This window comes from Anopheles nili, chromosome 3, assembly GCF_943737925.1.
Source record: "Anopheles nili chromosome 3, idAnoNiliSN_F5_01, whole genome shotgun sequence".
Lineage (NCBI taxonomy): Eukaryota > Metazoa > Arthropoda > Insecta > Diptera > Culicidae > Anopheles > Anopheles nili.
Window position 1 is genome coordinate 31,706,179 of NC_071292.1, and position 26,631 is coordinate 31,732,809.

At 47.3% G+C, this 26,631-nt stretch overlaps 1 protein-coding gene across 1 annotated transcript; it reads left to right on the top strand.

Moving 5' to 3' along the window:
- Positions 1 to 6,964: 6,964 nt before the first annotated feature.
- On the top strand, positions 6,965 to 25,866 carry LOC128724083 (zwei Ig domain protein zig-8-like). The gene is made up of 8 exons (XM_053817847.1): positions 6,965 to 6,982; positions 7,566 to 7,692; positions 9,250 to 9,485; positions 9,609 to 9,725; positions 13,383 to 13,476; positions 15,902 to 16,029; positions 23,026 to 23,194; positions 24,003 to 25,866. Exons 1-8 carry the CDS (start codon positions 6,965 to 6,967, stop codon positions 24,119 to 24,121), a joined length of 1,008 nt encoding a protein of 335 aa, XP_053673822.1. The 3' UTR covers positions 24,122 to 25,866.
- The last annotated feature ends 765 nt before the right edge of the window (positions 25,867 to 26,631 follow it).

The window sequence follows — 26,631 nt, forward strand, 5'->3', positions numbered from 1 at the left end:
TATTTTCCATTTATAAAGGCAAATAAAGGAAAATGAATATCATTTCAACGACATCATTACTAAATAATCATCCGAACAAAGCATAGTTTTTTTTATTCGTTCCTATTTCAACTGCAACACAATAGAACGGATGCAATAACCCCTTTCTCATACGATCGTCACCAATAGCCCGCAGCTCGATGCACGACCACGAGGGAGAATATTTTCCAACAACCGTCGCGCGTAATTGATCCGACTTGATTTGCTGGCCCCGGCTCCGGTTCGACATTAAATCAGGGCACGATTTGTGCTCAGCCTCGGACAAGTGCATCTAACGCTCGGTCCTAGTCGGTCGTCGGTCCACCAGTCACCGCGATGGGTGAATTTATTTACACACAACCCGTTCCGCGTTCCGGGGAAAACTCCCATCCCACCCAATTCCACACACACAGAGGCAGTAGCGGGATCAGATTTGATTCATTGATACCGACGCGGCACTGGCGCCGCGATATGAATCGATTTGTTCGGCTATCGAGCATTATTTATGGGCATCGCTCGAAAGCGTACTTCCTATCTGCATACGGATCTTCTCGAAGGGCCACCGGTTCGCGCTCGCATAATCAGTGCAATCGGCAACGTTGGTGATGATGATGATGATGGCGGCGATGGCGATGATGATGCAAGCATGACACAAGCTCAACACGCACGACCCCTTTTTCCACCCGGTTTTAAATCGGCTTAAAGAGGATACGCGATAGCGTTTTGTGGTTATTTGTACCATCCGCGTCCTACTCACGGATTTCTTCACCCAACAACTGCGTGCGAGCGATCCGCGTTTTATTGCACGCCCTTGTGCCTACAAAATCCGTCCCCAGCGAGCCCAAGGAACGCAAGGACCAGCGCTGGAACGAAGGCAAGCAAAACAAAAACAACTCCTTCACCAGCTCGCCGAAGTGACCTCACATCCGGTGGTGTGCGCAAGCGCACCCACACATCGGTTCGCGTGAGCCCCGCCGAGTGCCACGGCGAGTGAATTTGCCTCACTACGGTGAGCCGCGTGGTTCTTTGGCAGTGCGTCGGAAGCAGCCGGACTGTGCTGTCACGTTTCCCGGCGGGTTATCCTTTTGGTGTGGTTCGCATAGTTGGCCCCCTTTTTCGTGGGTTCGATTCCACTGACCCAGTTGTGTGTGCGTGTGTGTGCGCGCGTGTGTTGGGAGGTGGGTGCGTTTGCATTTTCTGTGCCAGTGTCGTTTTGCTGACAGCCTGGCGAGACAGCTGTCAAGTGAGTGCATCGGCCGGTTATCGGGGGATGTTGTGTAGGTGGAAGATCGAGCGTGGGTGGAGGGATTAGAATTCCTGATTGCATTTTTGTGTGTGTGTGCAGTTGCATGTGCCGAAAACCGGAACCCGTCAGCGGAAGTGAGATGTAAAGTGATGAAGCAATTGTGTGTACATATTTGAAAGCCAAAACGCCGAATTGACAGTGCAGTGAGTGCAGCATCCGGTTCGCGTAAAGGAAATAAAGCTTATAAACAAGTACCAAGCTTTTTTGGTAATAAGTCATCGACTACTGAACTCCCGTTTTCAAAGCCACCCAACGTAATTCATCCGGCGAAAGTGTTGAGTTGGAATAATTGGGCTCGCAACGCCCGCCCGTACAGGTACGAATTTCGGGGCTTGGGAAAAGAAAACTGCTTCCATTTTCTCGTGCTGTGCTGTTCCACAATTCGTAGCCTTTCTGGTACTTTGTATTTCGCTGCCGTACAACCAGCATCACCCAAAGAAGAGCGGGCAAACAATTTTGGGTGCCGGTTTTGACGCCATCCCGCCTCCAGGCAATTCCGTTCGAATGTGAGTTCCGGTTGCGTTTGGTCAGCGATCACGTAGAAAAATCGGTGGGCAAAAAAGGGTGAAAGAAAAAACACCCAGGCTCGATGGAAACACACCGCACACGTGGCAACTGTGTTTGTGGTGTTGTTTGTTTGTTCGAGTCCGAAGGGTGTCATCGAGGGAAAAACGGTGATGGAAGCCCGTTCCTCGATCGGTGGGTTGAGTTTCCTCGGTGAAATCATCACCTGCCCGTCTGGGCTGGTTTGCAATGGCAATGGCCGAAAAGTCAAACAAACATCTCGCAAATCCACGCGCGCAAATGTGTACACAAGGACGAAACAGGAAGCACACGAACAACCAAAACAAAAAAAAATCCCCCACGAAAACACGCCAGCACACAACATCAAATACCAAACGCACCGCGGAATGGATACTCTTTTGATCGAAGTAAAAATGCGCGAAAATACCCATTTCGAATTTATGCTACCCAGCTACAAATGATGGCAGCACGCGCGTACCTCGCGTGAAACAGAATATTGTGTGCGTACGTGGAACATTTGTATTTGCAGCTGTATAATAGTGGGCGAGCGATGAGGAAAACGGGAAGAAATTCACTCCCACCCCGTTCGGTGATTCATCTTTCCACGCGCGTTATTTGTCGGGCGCAGTGCCCTAGATTGCTTGTTTAGTACTCGACGCGGTTGCAAAATTCCACGAACGGTGGGGAGCGAATTGAGATGGGCTGTTTGAGCTGTACTTTCAGCTCACCAAACCAGCAGCGGGAAAGCTTTGGCAGGAAGCGATTCATTTTGGCTTGTTATTTGATATTTCGAGTCGATTGAATCGCACAGAGCGAACAAAACCAGCGGGGCTTGTGGGAATGTTAGGTTGAAAATTTTACCAACATTTAACACCAATTTGCGAGGGCGTATTTCTCGGAAAAGATATTAAAACTATATCACACCCATGTTCAGTTAGCAGGAACAATTGTTTGAGAGAAAAAAAAAACAACGAAAAGCTCTCGTCACAAATTGCCGCTTATTGATATCGCCCGCTGGAAGTTGTTTAATTTTGAGCAAACCATCCTTGAGGTCCTTTCCGGAACTCGCCGATGAAGCCCATAACGCAAATTTTTCTACCCACGCAATAGTCACTGTAACGTGCTAGAACAAAGCGAGCCCACGAAAGCTCGCCCACAAAGAGGTCAACAAGTTAATGGATTTCGTAATACCCGCAACCGAAAAGGATTGAATTACGCGCGAATAAAGAATCGAATGTGAAGTCATTTCCTCGTGAACCGGGCAAAAACCGGGCATGAAAAACGCACGGTCTGGGTTACAGCTTTTTTTTCTTCTTCTTCTTCACCCAGTTATCGTGTTGCGTTTCGTCCCGTCCACCAGCACCACCACGGGTGGCATCGATGGCTATACTTCATTAAACTCTTTTTAGCAGCTAAGGAGGTGCTAAATGGCACGGAATGTTTACCCTTGTCCGGAAACTTGTAAACCCGCCGGCCGCGTTCACCGAAAGGGGTTGTAGCGATGTAACGATTTATGTTGCGTTTCATCATCGCAAACGAGCCTTCGGTCGGGATGCCTATCGCTCTAAATCCGTTCCGAAACCCCCCTTCCGGTGGGAGAGGATTGCGAAACCGCGCAACGTTTGACCTCTCACGACTCAGCACGACCCAGCAAAAAAAAGCGGGCCGAATTAACTGTGGCGTTTTGTGAGGTCGGTTGAGCTGCAAATTTTTTTTGTTTTTCCTGGTTCTTTCCATCGGCAAACATGCTCCCGCTGATTGGGATCGAAAATAAAATCATCTGCCGCGCTGAGTGGAATGATAATGAGGTTATAAACGATTGGATGCGTTTCGTTGGGCGAGCGGACTTCAAAACCGATAAGCCATTTGGCATTTTTGGTTTTGTTTTGCTCATTGGAATAGGCAACGTGGCAAAGCATCACGTTCACAAAACGGCAAATAATGAATTCATCGTTTCGTTTCTCGTTAGGGTATCACACTAACGTCAGCCGCGTCAGCAGAATTGAAATTTTTCACTCATAAAAAGATGAATTTTTGGCTTTTCTATCCCAATACATTTGAAATTCTAGCTCCCAAATTTTGGAAAAAAATTTACATGAAAAGCTAATGTTTCCCTTTAGGCCACCGATTACAGGGCAAAGCTCGTGATCGACGCATAATTGCATAATTGAACATGGTATTATTTCACCCATCGGTAGCTCCTTTTTTTTTGTTGTATGCAAACGCCAGCAAAACACGCTCGCGTATCACACTCTCAGTTGAACGCACTACACGGTAATCACGTGATAAACATATCAACAACTCGCGTTTTTTTTTGTGCCTCATCCTGCGGCACTCAGGATGAGCTTTCGCATGTTTAGTCAGCCCACCTGCGGCCACCATTTCGAGCCGGAAAAGCCCAATCCACGGTTCAATGTAAACCCCCTTTTCGTCCGCTTAACCACTTGCTAGAGCGTACGAACAATAAACACGTGCGGAACACAACCTGCACCTGGACACGATCCCGCCCAAAAACCCCCACCGGTTTATGTCCGATTTTCCCTGCACCCATCAACGCGGTGCCGACGATTGGTGGCGGCAGCGCAGGAAGGATTTTGAGGCAGTTTGAAAGCGTTTGCGCGTTTTGATGAGGGTGCTCGCCCGCTATTATTTATACGACCACTCACGGAATGCTTTACGACCGGCGGGCGGGCCACATGTGGCGAGTTTTCCCCGGGAAAACCGAGCGGGCTAAAACGGGCACAGCAGCAGCGGCAACTTGTCACGTTCATTGGTATCATAAATTATAAAACTCATTATCGCCAATGTTGTGAACAATTAATTCAATTATTTTGCCATCGGCCGCGACGGGGATGCTCGCACGTTAATTCGCCACCCCTCGGTGGTGGTGGGTGGTTGTGGGTGGTACTTTGGGGAGGGGGTGCGAATAAAGGGACCGCAATTATAAGACAATTTTCACAGTTTGCAGCGGCCTGCGTTCGAATCAATTATTACACTCGGTGCTAGGGTGCTCGAGTGAATTGAACCAATTGTCGGCTGTATATTAGGGGCGAGGAAAATGAGCACTTTTCTAATTACCCTGCGTTAGGGGGGCGATTAGAAGTTTCGGTTGGAGTGTATTTTCACAATAACTATTCCACACAACGCTCGCCGAAATTGCAGCAAATTAATTGAGTTTCGTGCTGTTTTTTTTTGTTCCTCATTTTAAGCTCCAACACTGAAGCTTCGTTAGTACTCCTTCCGGTCGGGTTTTTGGGGGATGCTAACGATCACCCGAACCGCTGCATGCTAATCACACCCCCACCAACGCAAGGTGGCATGCGATGCGATCGAAAAAGGGCCACATCGGTCGAACGGACCGAAAGGGCTTTCGTTTAGCTCCATTTAGCCCGTAAGCACGCTGCACAATCAATCCAACCTGTCCGGTGAACACCTGCGAACGGTAATCGACAAAAAACAACGCGCGCTCTGCGTGGGTGGGTGGGTGAGAAAACTTTCCCCCCAAAAACGTACCCCACGCAGCCGTCTCGACCATCACAGTCAAGGAGATGGCAAGGGAGCTAGCTCATCTTAATGACTTTATCTTACGGTTTGCCAGGACGGCTGCGTCGATCATTTCCCCGGAACCGTCTTACCGGGCTGCAGCATGGTTTTTCACGACAACCCGGGCGGGTGATGGAGATAGCTGATAGCAGGGTGCTGGTGTGCTCGATACTTCAACCCAAACCCCCCGTTTTGGGTGGGGGTTGTCAGCTGTCGTCTTAATTAAGCTCCCTGTACACGCTCGAGCCGAGGTACTTCGTCGTGCGATCGATTTTCTGTCCTCACAATCGAGCTCGAACCCATCTCAAGAAGCTGCTCGGGTGTTGCTGGTTTTCTCACCCCAACACACACACACACACACACTAACACTTTCTCGCTCCATCTTTCTCGTCGGTGACCAAGGAAAGCTCACTGGCCGTACCTAATCAGTGTCGGTACAAAGCATGCATGACAATCTAATTATTTTGTAATGCTCCCCGGGAAAGCCCCGGGTCGAGGGATTTTGCCTTTTGCCGGTGCACGAATTATAAACCAACTCGCCACCGCTCTGCTTCCTCTGCGTCCCTTAAACCACTTGCCGACATTGAATTAATGGTCAGACTATAAACTGGCGGGGGTTGTTTTACGCCCCAAGAAAGGCCCTTCGAAGCCCGAATCCCAACGAAACCTGCCAAGCTAGATGTCTTGCGTTTCCGGTTCTGTCTTGCGGTTGTCTGTGGTGCGCCAAATTCCTTCGCTCGCTTAACTTTCTCGTGCCGATCTCAGACGATCCCAACGGGGGTCAATGGGACACAGTTTCCATCCACCCGGTGCCCGCAGCTCAACTGGCGGCCCATTAAGGCAGTATCGTCGTCGGTTCACTTGCCAGTTGCCGGAACGGCCTGGAAACTACCCGGCACACGAAAAAGGGTTGCATGGGGGGGGGGGGGGAATTGGCTGCAATTCCGGTGCGGCTGAAGGTGCTCCAGGGAAAACGGGGCCGGAAGTTTACGCCTTGTAGTCGTTTGGGCCGAAATGAGATGCGACAAAATTGACGCACGTCACGCGTCCCCCGGTGGACCGGTTAGCGAGTCGGTGTCGTTGTCGTCTTGCGACGGAGCACGGTGGAAAACTCCGGCACTAATTAGTACGGGGTTTGAGCGAGGAAACTCGTGCGTGCACGTGTCGCACGTTAGCGCACTACAATCGAGTGTTTTCAACGCGTCGTCGGTCGAAGGTTTTCAAGAACGTTTTGGACGTTGGGTGGGTGGGAAAACTGCAGGAAAATGTGGAGGCTCACTCCCACCACTTGGTTCGTCCTTGTCATAAGATTCACGGAGGGCGTTATTCGGCCTAAAAGTTTGCCTACGAGAGAGAGAGAGAGAGTGAGACACAAATGGGAAAAGAAAACCTTAAACAATGGCAAAAGAAAAGCCTGCTCGACAGTTGCTAGTGGCCTGGGGCTCGTGCGTTGACTTGATGAAAAATTAGCTCCTTCGAGGCGTCCTGGCGTCCGTTGTGCGTTCGTTTGCGTTAATAAAACAGCATAATCTCCCCCAGTCGGCAGCGCCACCCAGGCAAGCTTTTGCAGCAATGACCACGGGAGCGCTGGTGAGTTTGCTGGCTTTTCTCATCCCTAGGCACTTTTTCATCCATCCAACCAACGGAAAAGGGGATTTGTTTTGCGTCCGTGCGTGCCTTCTAGCGTATGTGCTCCAGCACGACTACCATTTCCCAGCCATGTCCTTACAACCGTCCCCATGGTGGCCTTCGAAGGCAGTGAAAACGCTTCGCTACCACTCCGTCTATTGGCGCCCGGGTCCCGTAAACAATTCCATTATGCAAAGCGTTAGGGCGAAACTTTTTCGCTCGCCAACCAACGGCGCCCGTGAACTTACAAATCGGCTTAGGAATCCGGTCCGGGGCTGACTTTCCAGGCCCAAGATCGCACTCATCGTGTGGCGCGTGGTTCTCATCGCGAAAATGGACCCACCCCGCTTGGCTTGGCATTGGAATGTAAATTAGATTGTTAGTGCCGCAAGTGCCCGCTCGCGAAAGCCACCGTACAAAAGCATGCATTAACGCACGGTCGAGTGCAGCCGACCCTTCGGTTGGTGTGGCTTTTTGCCACCCGTTTCGAGCTTTCGAGCAGACACCTGCGCGTACCCGGCGCTACGCCCTTGAGTCGCTGTAGGTAACGACTTTCTTTTCTCTTTTTTTCTCTCTGACATCCTCCACAGACTATGAAGCAGACGGCCCACAACTAACAGCAACTATGAGACGGCTAGCGGTAGTGATGATAATTTTAAATATAAATTACGGTAAGTACGGCTATCGTGCGGCATCTTGCGATCGTCGAGCCACCCGGAGTGCGCTCTCCACACCGGAAGCGAGCGCATGATTTGCCGTTGTTGTGGTAAATTTTTATTTCCACCACATTTTTCCAGCTCCACTCGAAGCCTCGAAGCCTCGAAGCAAACCACTCGCAGCAGGCTGAATAGTTTTGCTTTCCACTCGCTCGTAGGCTCAAGGCTTTGTGGTGTGTGTGTTTTTTTATTTTTCTTTCGTTTCGAAGCGACGATTTTCCCTCCACCAGAGACCCATTCAACCACCAGAAGCCCGGAAGCTTCCGCATCCTATGCCGGGTACCGATGTCTCGTTCCGGTTTCTTGTGGTTGTGCAATTTTCGCTAATAACACCGGCATTCTGTCCTGCCAGTTAGCGCATAACTCCCTCTCGGTTTGTGCCAAGGCTGCCGCCGGCTATTTTCTCCCATCAGACCCAATGAAACCACTCCGCTCCGGATGGTTTATCGTCATTCGGTTCCGGTGCGAATCCAGTTTTTCCCGGGAAGCTGAAATTAAATTCAAAACCAGTGTGCGCTCACACCGCGACAACAAACCGCCTGACGTGCTAGCATTTCGTGAAATTAATCCCAGCAGCCACCATACCGGTGCTGCTGCTTCCCCTAGCAACGGTTGCGAAGGGCCGCTGATGAGGTTGCTCTCGTCGTTACGTGTAGTATTTAATTGTCATAAATTATGCCCATAAGGCGGACCAGGGACTGAGCAGGCTGGGTGGGTTGTGGTTCGTTTTTCCGTCCAGGAAGCGCCTCGTTACGCGTGCGTCTCGATAACACGGCCACAGCCCGTCTCAATTGCTCGTTGGGAAAACGGTTTTCCATTCTTGTGCTCTCTGCTGTGCTGTGTGTGTGTGTGTCACAGCAAACAGAGACAAATTGTAGCGCAAAAGCTAGGCGCGTCCTTCACGCCGGAATAAGGACGTTCGTTGAGTTTGATATATGTTCTGTTGAAAAAATAATAATGTGCCATTGAGCTGCTGAATTCGAGAGCATGTAGCATGTCAAGCTTCCTAATCTCAAACCATTTGCGTAATGGCATTGTCATGAAAATTGTGAAAAGATTCAATTTATGTCGTCATGTCGCTGCGCATAAATTGTGTAAGTAATTAAATGATTCATTTTCAACGAGATGGAGACACAAACACGTGAAGAAAAAAAGGATATAGATTTATTAAAAGCATCACATAGTTTATATTATGTCAAGTTAATGGACAATTTTGGCCTTCATCCTATCATGAAACCAGGATGTACGAATGCCAGCAGGATGTGTCCATTTTCCGTCCCACTTGATTCCTGATTTAATTTTTGGCTTGAAGTTTACCTTCTTCCCTTCAAAGTCATCAGCATTCATAGAGCATGATTTGTTCAATTAGTCTCGTTTACCACGAGCGTTAGGCAGTTCCTTATTTCTCTGGTTCTCTACAATATGCTCGCTTCGACCATTTCATCACGGGCATATTTCGCAAACCCCTTTACCATCCGGTTCAATTCCCATTCCGGTTGCCCCTTCCAACAGGTCGCCTCCATTGCTACCACACCGTGGACATTGACGAGCCGCACACGTACACACCACCACGGCACTACTTCCAGACGTCCTCCTTCGACGACGCCGACCTGGGTGACGATGCCACCGCCCGGAATCCGCTCGACCGGGGGCCCTACTTTGACATTTCTGCCTCGCGAAACGTCACCGCGCTTGTCGGCAACACGGCCTATCTCAACTGTCGCGTTCGCAACCTCGGCAACAGAACGGTAAGCAAATCCGGTCCATCCCCAAAGCACCGTGCGCTAATCCTCACGCAGCGGGGGAGTTGCTGATTGGAATGATTTAATTAAAAACCCTTTCCCCCCCATTTGTTGCTGCCCAACCGACAGGTTTCCTGGATCCGGCACCGAGATCTACACCTGCTGACGGTCGGCAAAGCGACCTACACCTCGGACGCGCGGTATCAAAGCGTACATAATCCGCAGCTCGACGACTGGTCGCTGAAGGTAAGCCACGGGTTCCGTTCGTCTCTTGGGTTTCGCAGCGAAGCGTGCCAATTACATCCAGGAGGCGTCCTCGAAAAAGGGTGCCCATGCACGCAACGACCCGACACTGACCGGGGTTGAATATGACCCGATAAAAATAAATTGAATTTAAGCTGGCAGGCGCATTATCGCAGATCCCCCCGTAGTTTTTGGGGATGGTTGCGCTATCGCATCCCACAATCGACACGCACACGCCGTGATAATCTGTCTCCCATCCACGCCCCACAAAAAACGCAAGGACTCTCTCCTGCCTCCTAACGCTGGCTGGGATCGGGTTGCGTGAAATCGCACCTTGCATGGATCCCCGAAGCCTTTTACCAACCATCCGATCACGATCATGATCCACGACCGCAGATGGTACGCGGCAGATTACTTTTCTTATCGGTGCCCTTAATTGCGATTGTTTTTCGGCAAGGGCTGGGAAAATATAGCGGGGGTGCATTAATTACGCGCCACACCACGGTGCCCCCAAAATCCACCCGCCTTAACCTTAAAGCCCCCCGGCCACGCGCCCGTGGGTGAGAAATTACCCACGATGTGGGGGTTGGATAAATATTGTCTTCTCCCCCCCCCCCCCATCGCTGCGGTCGTCGGAAGAGCGTGATTTCTTTGTCACTTGGCCAATTTCCTAATCTTTCTCGCCGGATCCAAACCAAACAAGCTTCGGGCTCAAGTGGGGGATTGGCGCACGAGGGCTGCAGCGCCCTTGAGATCCGCTCACGATGCTTATCGGTTAATTTATCGACCTTATTTCTGTGCCCGGATCGTGCCCGAGAGTGAGAGAGAGAGAGAGAGCGAGAACATTTTCCAAAGGGCGGCGTGGTAAACCACTCGATTCGTCCGGCCAAGTGGGTGGGCACTGGTGAATGTGATAAATATTGAGCCACTCTCGGGCACGAAGTGCGTCAAGGGCGTGTGGGGGTGTGGGGTGGCTAGAGGGCGCCCTAAAATGGCGTCACCATCCCGACGACACGCGCCCACTGTCGCTGTCGGTGGTACGCCGCAGTGGAAAAGCGGAAAGCCCCCGAAAAACCAATCTGCTCGGCGATGATTAGCGGAAATGGACTGGAAATGATAGAACGCGCAGCTCGCCCTTGGCCCCCTTTCTCCCGGGCAAGGGTGGTATTGTTGGGTAATGGCAAGTGGACAAGCAGATGAGCGAAAAAAAAAAAAAATGACGCCCTTGCGAGTTGCACTTGGCTCTGAGTCGGGTGGGAAATCGAAAAGTGGATTGAGCGCTTTCGTGCCGAGTGTCGCAGTACGGAAATAAAACGTGCCCAAGCAGGCATGCGAAGGGGTTTTGGTGTCGTGGTGCCAAGTGGGTGGGTGCTGCGGGGGTGTGCAGTCGGTGCCTCGGTCTTTAAGACGCCCAACCACGGCGGGCGAAGGAGGCAATAATATTAATCACCATTCTCGTGTGACTAATGGGTTGCGTTTATCCAGAGTTTAATTACTATCATCCGTTCCGTCGTTCGAATTGGCACGGCTAGGAGAAGGAACCCTTTCGAGTGGGGAGGGTGGGGGGCAGGATTTTCGGAAGGGAAAAACACGCCAACACGATGGGATGGCGCTCCCTTGCTTCGGATGAAACTATTATAAACAGGAACATGCCGTACAGGCGACGAACGACGACCTTTCGGTTGGAATGGTCGATGATAAATGTGCTCCAAGCGAAGGGAAGAACTGCACCTCACTCAGATGACCGACGTTCGATCAATCTCGTTTCCTATCGTCCCAACAAACGGCATGGTTTTGGTGTGCGCGAGGTCCGGGAAATGGAGCCAGCGACCTTTTGTCGTAATTACTTCCTCGGTAATGATTGTGAACGTGCTTAAAAGTGATTTGTTCGTTTCGTAACAAGATTCCCGAGATAAGACATCAAGTGTGCCTTGATGGGGCGGATACTTTTTCTCGAGACGTTCCTGAAAAAAGGTAAAAACCATTCGAAAATAGTTTTCCCAGCTCTAGCAATACTGGAAGCCAGACATCCGCTTCACTGGCACCTGGGAGTGAGAGTTTACTCGTCAGATTTTCCGATCTTGGGTTTATAGTTTATGGCGTAACGAACATCATCACATTTGACAGGAAAAGGACGAAAATTCCCAGCCACCTTTGATGGTCGTTAGAGATTGACAATTTTTGCTCAGATTTTGTTTATGTTTGTTCGTTTGCTTCGGGGACATATTTTCCTCATGAAAAGGCCTTATTTCCACCCACAAGCGGGAGTAGAAAATACATAAAACAGCATCGAATTGGGTTTGCTGCTCTTTCTTAATTATTTCACACGATGGTGAGTGTCTTTTCCATTGTATTGTTCTTAGTGAGCAGAAATGTTAGCTCTTTCTTCTCCTGACGGTTGTTTCTGCCATCGTCGAGGCATTCATTCTCCATTACGCCAAAACGAAAGTGGTATGCTTCGTTCCAACGCATCTCCGCTTCTGCGAGCCATGAAGCTGTGTACAGCCCTGCCACGAATGCCCGTTCGCTTGAATCGCAATCGGTGTTTCCGCAAACAGTGCGAATTGGATGTCAAACATGCTCCGTCACACGGAAACGCCATAGATTCTGCGCGTTTATTGCACTGCATCAGCACTTCCAGGTTGTTCCAGCAGCCATGCTGGGTGAACGCGATAAGCGACGGGTCTGGTGCCCTTCTGAACTTGCCCGAAACGTTTGCAATTTCACCCTACGGGGGAAGGTTGAGAAGCAACAAAAAAAAAAGCGAGCGAGCGAAGAAAGAGAACAGCACAACCCACACCTTATCGGGTGGGTACGATCTGGCTAATTGCCCTTTGCCCGATGGCCCATTGGCCCGTTGGCCCGTTGGCCCTTGCAACTCGACCGGAAACCGGATGGTTTTGGATCCCTTTGCACAAAACCCACGACCGCTTCCGGAGGTCAAGTAATTAGTACCATAGCGTTGACGTTCTTTCGGGGTTGGGAAAGAGAGAGAGATAGCTATCGTTGGGCTAAACTTCAAGACGTCCGCAAAACGACTGTGTCGTCGTCGCCATCATCCTTCGGCCATCTTAGGAAACTGGACCACCATCGATGATACCACCATCGTATCTTCGAAACGAACGCACCACAACCGGAAAACGAACTTGTATACTTCCGAGCTGGTGAGGTATCGAAACATCAACGAAACTGCGGTCCCCTGATTCCATCCACGCGCCGGTCAATTTTCCATTGGCGTCAATCGATCGGGAGTCGAAGGGTCGAAGGGACATTCGCAACCGTGCCCAAGGGAGACGTTGATCGGGTTCCGATGGTATCGGTACGGGTTGATCTCGATAGCTTTTGCTCACGGGCACCATGAGGTTTAGATCGAACGGGTGCGGCTTCCGTCACATCGGAGCGTCTTCCGGGTTTCATGGTGTCCTGGAAGAAGCACACGAAGAAAAACAAAAACCCATCCACTCACACAGAAATGCACGACGGCGGCCAAAACTCGACAACTCTATTATCGCCTCGCTTCAATGTCTGTTATCACCTGCACTGGTGTACGGGCCTCTGGAAAAAGGGACATCATCGGACCGTTTTATGGCGCTTTGCTTCGCCCTTTCGAACGTTGCTAATCCTACTCGGCATCCCTCCTCTTTTCGTCCTCTTTTACAGGTGTTGTATCCGCAGCAGCGCGACTCCGGTGTGTACGAGTGCCAAATCTCCACGACACCCCCGGTCGGCTACTCGATGACGCTGTCCGTCGTCGGTAAGTATCATGGCGTAATGCAATCAATAGTTGGGTATCGTCCGCTGTCTTCCGGAGCGATTGGGTGACAGAAGAGCTTATCATCTCAAGGTGTGGCCCTTGCCTTGGCGGGGGCCCTCGTATCAACCATTATATGTTAGGGTCTCTTTTTTCCATCCGCTCGTTGGGTAATCCTCGGAAATGACTTTGACATACATGTATGGTTTTTTTCCCTTTTGCTGTTATTCCGTAGTTACTCCGCAAGCAATGATTGTCCTTTTTTACGAGCTCGAAATCGTTTGTCTGTGAGCTACGGCACAGGTGAAAGGTGACACAGGTCCTGGCATTTTCTTCCCACCTTCGTCATTCACGTTTACTGATTAGCGATGGCGGTAGGGGTGGCAAATTATGCCACCATTTCGTTCGTTCTTATCGTGAAACAATCAACCCTTATATGGGCAAGCACAAGGAAGCTAGCATTCCCGACAAAGCGTTGGACGTTCCAGCGCCGAGAAAATGAATCGCCTCGCCAAAACGATAACGAACGGACGCACGATTTCAAGCGACTCACTCGCGCGGGCAGAAAATAAAACACACAAACTACTGTTCGGGCACTGCCAGACGCCAGATGATGCCACCGCGGAGATGATGGCGCATTTTCGCTAGCATTATCATCATCGTTTCATCATCATCATCGTTTCCTACCGTCATCGTCAACGGTGGCAGCTTGGCGAGTCCGGAAAATAATCCGCCTCCCGCTCAACAGCAAATGGCGTCGGATGTGTTTACATAAAACATGGGCCCTCGAAATTTCAATCTTCGCCTCGCAAGTTAATCGCTCGTCGCACCGCCCCGGGATTGCGTCAGTTCATTTTCCGGTGCCTCGGTGCAAAAGGCGCACAAGCAACGGTGGCACTTTCTTCACACGGTGCGCCTTTTTTTCGCATGTTTGCGTCACCGTGCGCCCTGAGATTGAGACGGCCGTTTTGTGCGCAATCACCGGGCTGGGGGCGAAAAGCCGATGCACGGAAACGGAAGTGCCCCGTCCGGGTTTGCTACGCGGCTAAGTACGGAAGCTTCTAAATAAATAATGCACCATCCAGCTGCCACATGATTGGCTGTCTTACCGTAATAAATCTTAATGCCCCTACCAGGGGGGGGAATCACGTAACCTGTGGGATTTTTTCTTGCCTCCTTTTGGATCCAGCGCCCTCTTCCCGTTACTGGTTCACTGGGAGTGAGTTTCGTTTCCGGTTTGCTCGAGGCGTAAGGGGCGATAGCGAACGCGAAAGGTGAAAAATAAAATCCCCCACGCCATGCAGGGGACGTATCCTCGTTATCAGCGTGACAGTTCTGCTGACCTTCGTTTTACGTCAAAGATAAATATGCCGCTCGTTTTAATTAAACCCGACCGGGCCGGGGTTTTTTTTTTTGGGTGGAAAAATGTAGGTCATTTCTCATAGCTTCCCGAGCCGTTAAAGATCTCAATTCCAAGACGGACTGGGCGCCTCCATCGGCACGCCGTAACGGTGGGTGTACAAAAAAGGGCGTTAGCGGAAAGACCCCGTAGAGAGCCTCCTTTGACGGGGACCCAAAAAGGTGGTTGGCCTTTCACTCCCTTAGCAATGTCACAAACGATGGCGGTGTCATTTCACGAGACCTTGGGGAATTTCATTCATTGACAAAATAAATTGAAGCCTTGAAAATTCTTCCATGTTTTGCCGAAACTCAATATGAATGAAACTGTGCGAGCTATAAATCATGAAAATAATTTGATACGATTGGACTTGTGTGCTTTGTATCAATTTGGTAGAAATTGCATGAGCTGTCTTCATTGCAAAATAATTAATTAAACTACAGTCTTCGCTATGCAGATTCGAAGCATAAATTACATTCTGATTTAAAGCCTATGAGATATGTTCAATTTATTCCGAGTACACTGCAGTAGCATCAACAATTTGACATAAATGTATCGTATCTTTCAAATTAAGTTTGCATCATTTTTATCCTTATAAATTTTTAATTTTCACATGTTTTTGCCTCGCTTGCAATGCACCTATGAAAATAGCAATCGTTTCACCGCTTGATCAGCTAGATTTGAATGCGTTTAATCCTTCTTAGAAACCTCCTTTCCATGCTCCAAATCTGATAATACCTCACTCGTATTACTCAAACGTTATTACTTCAGTCGACCGGCAAAAAACCTCTCAAATCCATTAAAGCCTCGTATGAATGACCCCGGCAGTAACACATCTCTCAAATCCCCATCTCTCTCTCTCTCTCTCGCTCTCTCTCTTATCATTTTTACCCATTAAAACCATGATGCTTTATTGCGAACCCAAAACCCAGTACGGCCCTTCACACCCGGGCCACTTAAGACAGCCGGGAGTCGGGGCCACCGGAGCAAACGAAAGCCTTCATCATTTTCTCACTCTTCCCATTCCAGAGCCCCTAACGTCGATCGTCGGTGGACCGGACCTGTACATCGATACCGGTTCGACCGTGAACCTAACCTGCATCGTGCAATATCTGCCCGAACCACCACCGCTCATCCAGTGGAAGCACAACGGCGTGGTAAGTACCTGGGGTGAGCGACGATTCGCATCGATTCCCGTCCGGGTCGGGTTTCGGTGGGCCAACTCAAGCATCACAAGCCAGGCAAATGGGGGTGGCTAGGAAAACAATCGCCCCAAGGCGAGTCCCCCTTAGGGAGCCTCTTCTTAATCGTCGCTCCATCCCAACCCGACGCTGATCAGTCGAATCCATTCCGGGCATCCAAACCCTGCCCTTATGATGGGCTAGTGTGTTTATCTTTGATTAGTGGCCGGGACTAGGCCGGGCCCGACGAATGCGAAAAGCCCTCCCGCAGCAAATGGGCACGCACCAGGCAACGCAAACTGTCTTATTAAATATGCCTGCATCGAAGGGTCGAGCTGCCATTGGCGCGACGGACACCGTACGGTTGGTTCTCTCTGTTGTCGAAGGGAATCGCATAAATTCCGCACTATCCGCACGCTGGAAAACCCACCCAGGACCAGGGAAACAGGTCCAATTCGAGCAGGTCTGTTTGTCGGAACTTTTCCCGCATCCTTCGCTACAGAACTCTAGGGCTGGCTTTCGGCTGGCCGAGCGCAAGGTAAATATTGCTTCAAAGCTCATCCGGCCCTGTACCCCATCTCGGATAGATCGTTTCGCTCTATCGGCGTTTGTACGGAGGGTTTTGGACGAACGTTACGACTCCAAAAATCTACGATGTGATCAGCCGTGAAAGGGTTTTATCGATAGCGTGGGATGGGAAAATTACCTCAACCAAGAAAAATATTACTCAACGCCCCACCGTGCTGTGGTGGGTTTGGAGCTACGGAGAGTTTGGGGCTTCCAAAAATGAGATTCGAGATAATGTTGGGTGCTTTTCGTTTGCCTCCTCCCCCCCGCCATACGATAACGCCAGCAATGCGTCTGGGTTTGGCTCTTCGACTTTACCAGCTAATGCTGATGTACGAGCTGGGCCGGGAATCGCGTATCGTACCGGGAACGAATTTAATCCGTTTGGAAAAATAAAAAAAATGCGAACACGCACACCCATCATACGGGTTGGGAAAATGGGCTCTCGAGGGCGTTATGCAACCGCTCGAACCGGTAGAAGCGAAGAAACTTTTAGGCTCCATGCACCGTGAAATTAATACATATTTATTAGACGAGCTTCTTGCGTGCCGTGGGTGGGTAAGAGTAAGCTGTTATTTTAATGCTCTAATTTATGTTTCGAGAACGGCAAAAAAACCCACCCTCAAACCCACGGTGAACGGAACTCGGGAAAGGCACACGTTCTCTTTTCGATCCGGTCCTCCAAATTCTCAGCCCGCTTGGGCCCTCTTATGACATTGATTTGACGTTAATGTTTTCCCTGCCCTGTTCTCGTGGCGCTTCGGCGCGGCCACGGGGAAGGGATGAGTTGTCAATTTTTTAACGCGTTGAAAGGTAATGAATTTTTAAAATGCAATCAACAACCGGCAGGCCATTTTCGAGGCTGTTGGTATTTTCTTTTTTTTTTTCGTTCGTTGGTTGATGATTTTTTGTTCCTGCGTTTTAACTTGTTTTATGCCACAGCTCCGGGAAAAGGTACTTCCGATCTTTGCAAACATTCGACCGCCCGCTGATGATGGCAAGAAAAATAATCCACCTTGACGCGCTCTAACAGGAAGATCGCCTGTGCTACGAGGAGCTAAGAAGTGCCGGTTGCTTTTAACCATCACGATGAGTGGATGACGCGTAGGAGTGTGAGTAATGAATCGAACACCAGCAGAAAACGGAAAGCCTTTTGTATGGGAAATCCATTATTGATGGATGCGCTTATGCAGTTTTGTTTGAAAAAGTTTTTTAAATGAACATGACTGCATGATAAACTAAATGATTCGAATACTATAGATGATCAAAACCGTCCTTGTCGAGGAAAGCTATGCTTATTTTTATTGAGTTTGCAGCTTTCCTTGCTTTTTTGAATGCCCCTCTGTATTGAGAAGAAATATTTTCGACACTTAAAATATACCAAAGAATGGTTTGTACCCGTCTTTTGTAAGGAGTATTACATAATAAAAAAATTGAATGTGTAGTGGTAGCTAGTAGGCAAAGTTCAGGCTAAGTAATAATATTCTAAATGTGGGAAATGTGGAATATGTGAAGTAATAAAAATATAATGTACTGTAAAAGAAACGAAAATTAAAACAACATAATTCTGAAGTAAATCTTCTGTTGCATTGAAATAACCAACGCGGTATTTAGATGTCAACGAAAAATACATCCAAATTTGACGACTTCTATTGAAGATGCAGATTAATTGAACGATTATTTCTCTTGACGATCTTTTAAAAACGTAACTTTAAATATTGTAGGTGTTAACATGCGTGTATATTACAGATGACCCAAAGCGTGTATAATAGCGATCAACCAATGCGTTAGTATAGTAGCTATGAATGAGTAGTAATCACATTTTAATAGCTCAATCAACAATTTCGAGCGACAAGCACTTGAAACTAAAGCTATGGTATAATACAACTTGTGCATTTGAATGTGAAACGGCAGTTTTCTGCCGTACTGTTTTACTGTCTGCACTTCGCACTACAATCGATTTCTCGAATCTTGTCGCGTATTCATAACCTGTCTAAAATAATGCACTTTTATCGGTAAAAGTTACAACACCAGCATTTATAGGTAAACAAAAAGTGTGATTCGATTAAAACATTTCAGAGTTTATTGGTTGCTTCTTGAAGTATTTCCCGTGGTTATCGGATATGGATTCATGTGTGGCGAAGGTACGTGTACAATCAGTAATTGGAATGCTAAAGAAGATGGAATTTATTTTCTTAAACGTATACCGCGCCACAATAACGTAATAGTAATGCAAAATATAAAAGTAAAATCGTTTGATGTTGGTTTCTTTAGAAGAAAAGATTCACTGCTACGTTATATTGTGATCTTGAACTCACATGTACGGTGCGTTCTGTTGCCATCGTACATGCCAATAGTTTCACTGCAAATGCATAGAACGAGCCTTGACAAATTACTACTAGAAACAGCCAACAACCATTTGGAAGATCTGTTCATTCTCAAAAGCAAATTAACAAGTGTCCCGAAGACTGTAGGTCATCTGGCAAAACTTAGGACTGCAAAAATTATCGACTCACTATTAGAATCTGTCGACCTGAGCGCATTCAGTGAGCTGCTGCATTTGGAGCTTGTAAATTTAAGTAAAAACAAGATCAAGCATCTCACCTTACAATCACCGTCAGATAACGCTTTTCCAAAACTGAAGCAAATTGATTTGTCAAACAACTGCTTGAAAACCATCAACGGGGAAATTTTCAACACCATGCCGTCATTGGAAGAATTGAATGTAGCTGGAAACATGATTGAAAGCATTCGAGGACACATGATTTCTTCCACCATAAAATCAATCAACCTTAAAGATAATCGTCTGTCGGAGCTGGATTGTTGTGGATGGAATTTAAGCTCGATTACAAGCTTCGAAATACGGAACAACATGTTAAAACGCTTACCGAGCTGCATGGAAATATCAATGCCAGCGCTTACCGTGCTACTATTATCATCAAACGCACTGTCAGAGGAGTCGTTTTGGAATAGAGTTGCTGCCTTGAAGCATTTAAACAGTCTTTCAGTTAGTAACAACAGCCTGATCCACGCCATGTTCAACAACATAACACTCTCGATTCAAACTCTTAATATAGCAAATAATAAGATTCGCGACATGAACATTCCTTCTGCAGTGGGAGTCGTTACCATCAATGCTAATTGCAATCGAATCGAGAATTTTGATCCTAAAATTCTGTCCCCAAACGTTAGCTCATTAGAAATGCACTCCAACCCATTAGATTGCAGCTTCAGAAAAATGTCGGTTGATGAACCGATTAATGTCGAGTGCATAAAATCGAAAAGCGATAATTATTGCGTTGACAGATATTTGTTTTGTGAACAATTATTGTATTAAATTTTTTACCGATAGTGTTGTGTAAAATGTCTCAGCTGTGGGTAGAAAAATTCATATTTTAGAAGCTTAAAAAACTTCTGCAAAATGCGTAATCAATTTAGATCTTTGTCATGGTGTTCAATCATCAATGCGTATGCGTTTATAAATACACAGGAAACTTGTTTTCGATAACAACTATTCGTCAGGTCAACACATTGTAGATTTTGAAGTACAACTTGTTGTGAGCAACAAACATCAACAATCGGTTTTTAATAGCCAGATCATTAATTTGCTGTTTTTTTTTTGTAAATGACACTTCCTGTAGTATCAATCTGGTACAATTTGGTATTAAAGAGGTTAACTCAAGAGCGTTTCAGTTTAGTGTACATGGTCTGCCATACAGTCTGCATATCGCACGGTGACTAAGTTTCGAAGTGGTTCTTAATTATCCTAGTATCCTTGAAATATTCGACCTATTCGGTATGAGTGGTGGCACCAGCATATTAAGTTAAACAAAAACTTGTTATCATTTTCAACTCTTCAGTGCATATTGGGTGCTTCATCAGATGCTCCCTGTGGTTTATGGATATCGATTTCGCAGCTCAAGAGTAATGTGCATGCTTGACAATAAGAGGATTCCCTAAAGAGGATGGAAGCTACATGTGGAAATGTTTACCATACAAAAATTAAAAGTTCTTGCTGTACGGGCTAGAAGCAACGTCGTTTAATCTCAGTTCATCGACAAACAGCGTAGAAATTACTTTGTTAAACGATGCTACCATTAGCGGCTCCCTTTTGCGACGTGCTTTGCTGCCATCAAACGAACATTTGGTATCTTTAAACGTGCAACAAACACGGCTTAATGTAATTATATTCGAGAATGGCAACAAACATTTGAAGAATCTATTGATTTTATTATGCCAAATTGACGAGTGTTCCATGCACTATAGGTAATCTGACAAAACTCAGGACGGCATAAATTATCGACTCACTCCTAGAATCTGTCAGCCTGAGAGCATTGGGTATGTTGCAGCATTTGGAGTGTATAAATTTAAGAAAAAAATATAAACAACTCAGCTTACAATCACCATCGGTAGCCAGCTTTCCTAATTAAAAACAAATTAATTGATCGTAAAACTACTTGAAAACCATCAACGGGGATTATTGTAAAACCATGGCGTCGTTAAAAGTAAGAGATTTCGAGAAAAATATAATTAAAAATATTCGCGGACTCATTATTTCATCCTTCATTACATCTATCTACCTTAATGATAATCGTTTATCGCAGCTGGATATATGTGAATGGAATTTAAGCTCGATAAAAAGCTTCGAAATACGGAACAACATGTTAAAACGTTTACCGAGCTGCATAGAAAAATTGATATGAAACCATACACAGCTGGCAACATCATCAAAACCACTGTTTGAAAACTCGTTTTGGAATTGAATTTTTTCCTTGAGAAATTTGTACCATCTTGCGTCCAGTAACAGTCTATCTCACGCCGAGTTCGATAATAGAACTGTCTCGATTGAAGTGCTTGAAATAATCAATAACAAGATACGCCACCTCAGTATCGCTTTCACAGCTGGAAAAATAACCACCAATGTTTAATGCAATCATAGCGAGGAATTTGATCCTCGAAAACTGTCCACAAACTCGAAAACTGTCCACTACAAAAAATGTCGGTTCATGATTCGAGCGCTGTTAGCTGTAGACAAAAGGTATTTAATTTCAGATGCGTCACTTACGACGTTTGTGCTACATAAATAATTGTGCTTCAGCTCGACATCGTATAAAAAATTAAGCGCTCAAATCGTAAATCAGGCTATTAAAATGCGATTTGATGTGTTCTGTGACAAAATCATGAACTGCACTATTTAAGCCAGTTCACGTTGATGTTTCCTTGCACTATTAGTTTCGCGGCATTATCAGTACAATCTTAAGTAAGCTGTAAAATATTCAAAAGAACAAATACAGAGGAAAAATCTAAAACAAAATTCTCCGTACACAAAACGGTATTCAATACTTTTAATTGTGTGTACACATAAGCAACTGCCCCAATCATCTTTATCCAGGATTTAATCAAAAAATTAAGCTCTTGTTACAATTATTAACTTTTCGTTATAAAAAAGAACATTTTAAGTTTTTTATAGATTCGGTGATATAGTGATGAGGATTAGATCTTTAATGCATGAAATAAATAGCCTACAATACAAAGCTTAACATCCACCGGTCCAATAATATCGTTTTGCCGTTTTGCCAAATCTTCTCAAGTGCGCCGCTGATGCTTCGGGATGCAAATGTGATAGATAAAGAATAACAAATCTTCCCCACACCGGGAATTTGTCAGATTATGTTTTGAATAAATTGTGCTATGCAAAGTTTTCTTTATCATCCCTTCTTTCATCTTTTCTCCTTTTCTTTTTTCGCTTCATCGAGCGACCCGTGTTTCAACGGCATTTCATGTAAGGAATCCGCTTGAGCTCATCGCAACGCCATCCCCCATATGTGGAGAGTTACGTGCCGAAAAAAAACGGCATGTTGCAAAATGTGGCATGTGGTGAAAGTTTTTTTTTACTTGTCGTTTTTTTCCAAATCTGAACCTTTTTGCCGAAACAAAAAAAAAGAATATCAGCCAAGTCGCTCCTAAAAGGGACAAGAAACTCCGGGTCCGCCAAAGGTACTCCCGATTATGCTGGTTTATGGGGAAAGCTCTGTAGTTCCGCCACGGGGAAGGTAAGCGATCGCGTTTGGGGTGATGATCGGGAGCTTAAACAGTACAAAATCTTGAAGAGCTTGTTTTTGGGAGCACATGTGAACCATCACGGGTGGTTGAATATGATAATCTTTTTTTTTTCCTATGGCAAGATCCTGAGTTTTTTTTTCTAAGATGTATCTCGTTTGTTGCCTTCGGTCGGCTTGCTTTGATTCTTGCTGCCTTAAATCTATCAGCGACATGCTAAAGGGACACCATAAGAAGCTTTTCAAGAAGCCAGCACATAATAAAATGAATTTTACCTCGCTTGCTGGCGACGATTTGCATTTTAACACACACCCATTGCTTCTTACGCTTCGTGGTTGATTACAGGAAATTAATTACGACTCACCGCGAGGTGGCGTGTCGGTGATCACGGAAAAGGGCGACGTGACGACATCCTATCTGCTGATCCAGCGTGCCCGCGGTGCTGACTCTGGCAAGTACACGTGCCTGCCGACGATGGCCAACCCCACGACCGTGAACGTGCACGTGCTGAATGGTAAGTGTCTGAGTGAATCGACCACCGGAAATACCACCCATAACGACGGCCCATCGCGCGTCCTTATTTCGTTCGGTTTTTGATTTCTTTGCTTTATGCCATCAAAGTGTGCGTTGCCTTTTTTTTTCTGCGTCGCGTCCACGTGGAAAAGATCGACTCAATGCGTGAACACACGCATGGTGAATTGTTTGCGTACGCGACGGGTGAGATGAAAAACTGCCTGCCTTAGCGAGACAGAGCGAAAAAAACCCACCCCAACCGGGGATGATTTCCCGCAAGGCTTGAAACTTTTACCACCGAGTGTTGGGGCGCAAAAGATAAAAAAAACACACACACAACCCCAGCCTAAACGGCTCGAAAGAACCGTGACACAGCAAAACCGCTAATGCGATGGAAGCTCGATTAATTTCCTTCCTAATCATGCAATTTACTGTATTTACCCCCGAACGTGTTCTTGTTCACGTTTGAGCTTCCCGTGCCATCAAAATGGCACCGAGCTTGCAGCTGATGTGGCATTCCACGTCGGTCGATTTTCGGTTCCAGGCTCACATCCGCTTATCCGCTGCACTCGGGCGCGTTTCGTTTGCAACTAGAAATCAATTAAAATTCATAATTTAATAAGGCAACATTGGCCGTCCACTCCGAAAGCCGCACACCGTGCCGTGTGGTCACAGGTGTGCAAACAATGAAAATAATTCTCCACTTATCCACTTTTCCATGCCAACCGCCCACGCTGCCGCTGGCAACGGGTGCACCTCGTGCGTCGTGCTTCCTGCTGCGCTTCCAACCGTCCGGCACGCGTCCCCAGGCGAACATCCGGCCGCGATACAACACGGACGCCAGATCCGCAGCAATTGTGTCCTGCTGACGATGCTCTTCCTGCTGCTGATGGCGATATCACCCGGGTGGCGAACCGGCGCTCGATAAATGGAACCGGCCTGGCACCACCACCACCACCATGTACATAGCACGAAAGGGATCGAGAGGCCAAGTGGACGATATTGCGATCCGGGAACCACGTGTCAGTTTCCTAAGGGTGTAGCAAAAGAGCGCACGAAACGTGGGCACGCAGGGCACAGGTGAAACGAGTGACCAATATGAGCTGCAAGTTGTCGAGTTGTGGATCGAGTTTAATGATCGTTCGAAAGGGGTTTTTCCCGTTCGTTGTTTCGTCCTTTAGACAGAATTTAATTTCACCTTGTTTCCAACCTGCCACGGTTTGAAGTTGTGCCGAAGGCTATTGATTTACACTCACGGCGGCAGGTATTAAACACGATTAATAGGCATCTTTTGCTGGGGCTCGTAAATCACCAAACGCGATGGCACTTGAGCCGGCGGCGAAAAGCGACGCTTGGAACACGCGAAAAAGTGAAAAGCGCATACCATGGCCCCTTGAACGCGGGACAAAAACGGCAAAATTGAACAATCGCCTCTTTCGCCAAGGATCGCAAAACAAAGTCGAAGAACAAATACGGCTCACGCCAAAAGGCTCACGTCTTTATGTGCCGCAAAACGGAAGCGATGAAAATAATGCAGCAAAGAGAGGGAAAAAAAATAATAAGCGAAAAAGAGAAAAGAGTTCCACACCGGGGGGGAAAATCGCGCTGTTTGAATTTGCGATTGTTTTGCAGCAAGCGAGATGGTGGCGTGTTTTTTTTCCCTCTTCCTTTAGTCACAATGAGAAAGGAAACAAACAAGGGAACACAACGGCACCGGCGGTTGAATCGGCTCCCGGTGCAGGATGGCGACCGAAACAGACGAAGTTGTGTCGTTCTATTATTTTTGTTCGCCCACACTTCTAGCCGTTGTTTCGAAGAATGCCAAACTACGGCAAGGTGGCGCTTTGGTGGCTCGTTGGTCCAGGGAAAAAAACCGGGCCGACTCGATGATAAATTATTTGGAAATGAGTCTTTAATTTTCCGTCCCGTCATGCCCCGGAGAAGTCACGAACAGAGTCGAGACCCTTCAACTCATTGATTGACGCTGGGAAAAACGAAGCGAGCGAATTAAGTTCGGTGCTCATGATTCAAGCATCTCGGTCATTAAAATCTCATTTCTGTGCCACACGTCCCGGTGCCGGTGGCGTCGAGCTGCTCGGAAAGCTGCTACGCGATTTTCCGGCTGCCGAGCGGGTGTGTATGCGTTTTTATATTAATTCAATTAGCTAATACCTTTCCAGTGGGCGACGTTTCGATGCCTATTGTATGAGAGCCTGTTGTAGAGTTCAGTTAGCGAGGTTTGTGAGGAGTTTTGTTGGCATATAGCGCGATAGAATGGAAGCGGGCACAACAGCGGTTCAATAGCTCAGATTGTATGAAGACAATGCGAAAGGCAACCAGGAAGGAAATAGGACGAAAACACCAACACTATTTTGTACGTACTGGTTTTACAGACAAATGCATTCGCAAGCCACTCTCAACTGCAGGAACTGTAATAAAAAAGGAATTAAAAAAGGGCCAATCCGTTGGTTTTCGCGTTCTATTGTGCGTTTACATAGACATAAGAAACTCCCCCCATCGAAGCATACTCTAGCATTCATCGTCCTGGACGTGAGGCAATCGCACGGAAGTTGTAAATCGAACAAATATACTCATGCATCTCATTTGTATTATCTGTTGGTTTAAGGACAATCTCGAGAGATACAAAAAAAAACGAATAAAAATCAAACATTATGTAGCATCTGGTGCATGGATCGGCCTAAATCGCATCCGAAAGTGGGGATCCGAGGGTTGGGATTGATGGTTTAAAGCGTGCCCGATGTTGGAGGTAAGTGTCGCATATAAACTTTCACTCACTCTCACGCGTAAGGCGAGCGTTAGTTTTTTTTTCACGTGTGCGAAGAAAACAATATTGCTTCCGTCACCTCCGTGGAGATAATTTTCTCTCTCCGGCTAGTTCCCGTGGTCCTGATGATGCGGAATCACACACGGTCCACCTCGGTGAGACCATAAATCATCAACCACCCTTGTGGAAGCACTTACTGCCCGTGACGCACGGCGAGGACAAGTGATCTTGACGGTAACGAACTTCCAAGCGCCGAAAACGATACCCAACTCGGTGGGAAAACTTTCCCGTCCACCGGTTCTAATTTTTCTTTAGCGTTTTTTTCTCTCTCTCTCACTTCTCTTTTCTTTCTCACGCTTCCACGAAACCCTGTGCTTTCCACAGTAAGATGCCAGCATCCTGTCCCGGTGAAGGAACACGGGCGAGAAAGTTTCTTGCGTGTTTTTGTTTCCATTGTTTTCGCATTCCGCAAGGACGCCCGCGACCACCACCACCTTCAGGTAGCTCGTTTCCGGTCGCTTTGTGGTGCAATTTACTTGCTGCATGGTCCACGCTCGAACCCCTCATCGAACGAGCGAGGCGGGGGAGTATGTTGGCAAGTTGTCTTGTTGAATGCATAATTAAAGTCAGTCCGCTCGCATTCACGTCCGGCC

Excerpts from the sequence above, each read along its gene's own strand:
- LOC128724083 (XM_053817847.1), top strand. Across the intron at positions 16,030-23,025 it reads AGTGGAAGCACAACGGCGTG|GAAATTAATTACGACTCACC; the intron begins GTAAGTACCTGG and ends GGTTGATTACAG. Across the intron at positions 23,195-24,002 it reads GAACGTGCACGTGCTGAATG|GCGAACATCCGGCCGCGATA; the intron begins GTAAGTGTCTGA and ends ACGCGTCCCCAG.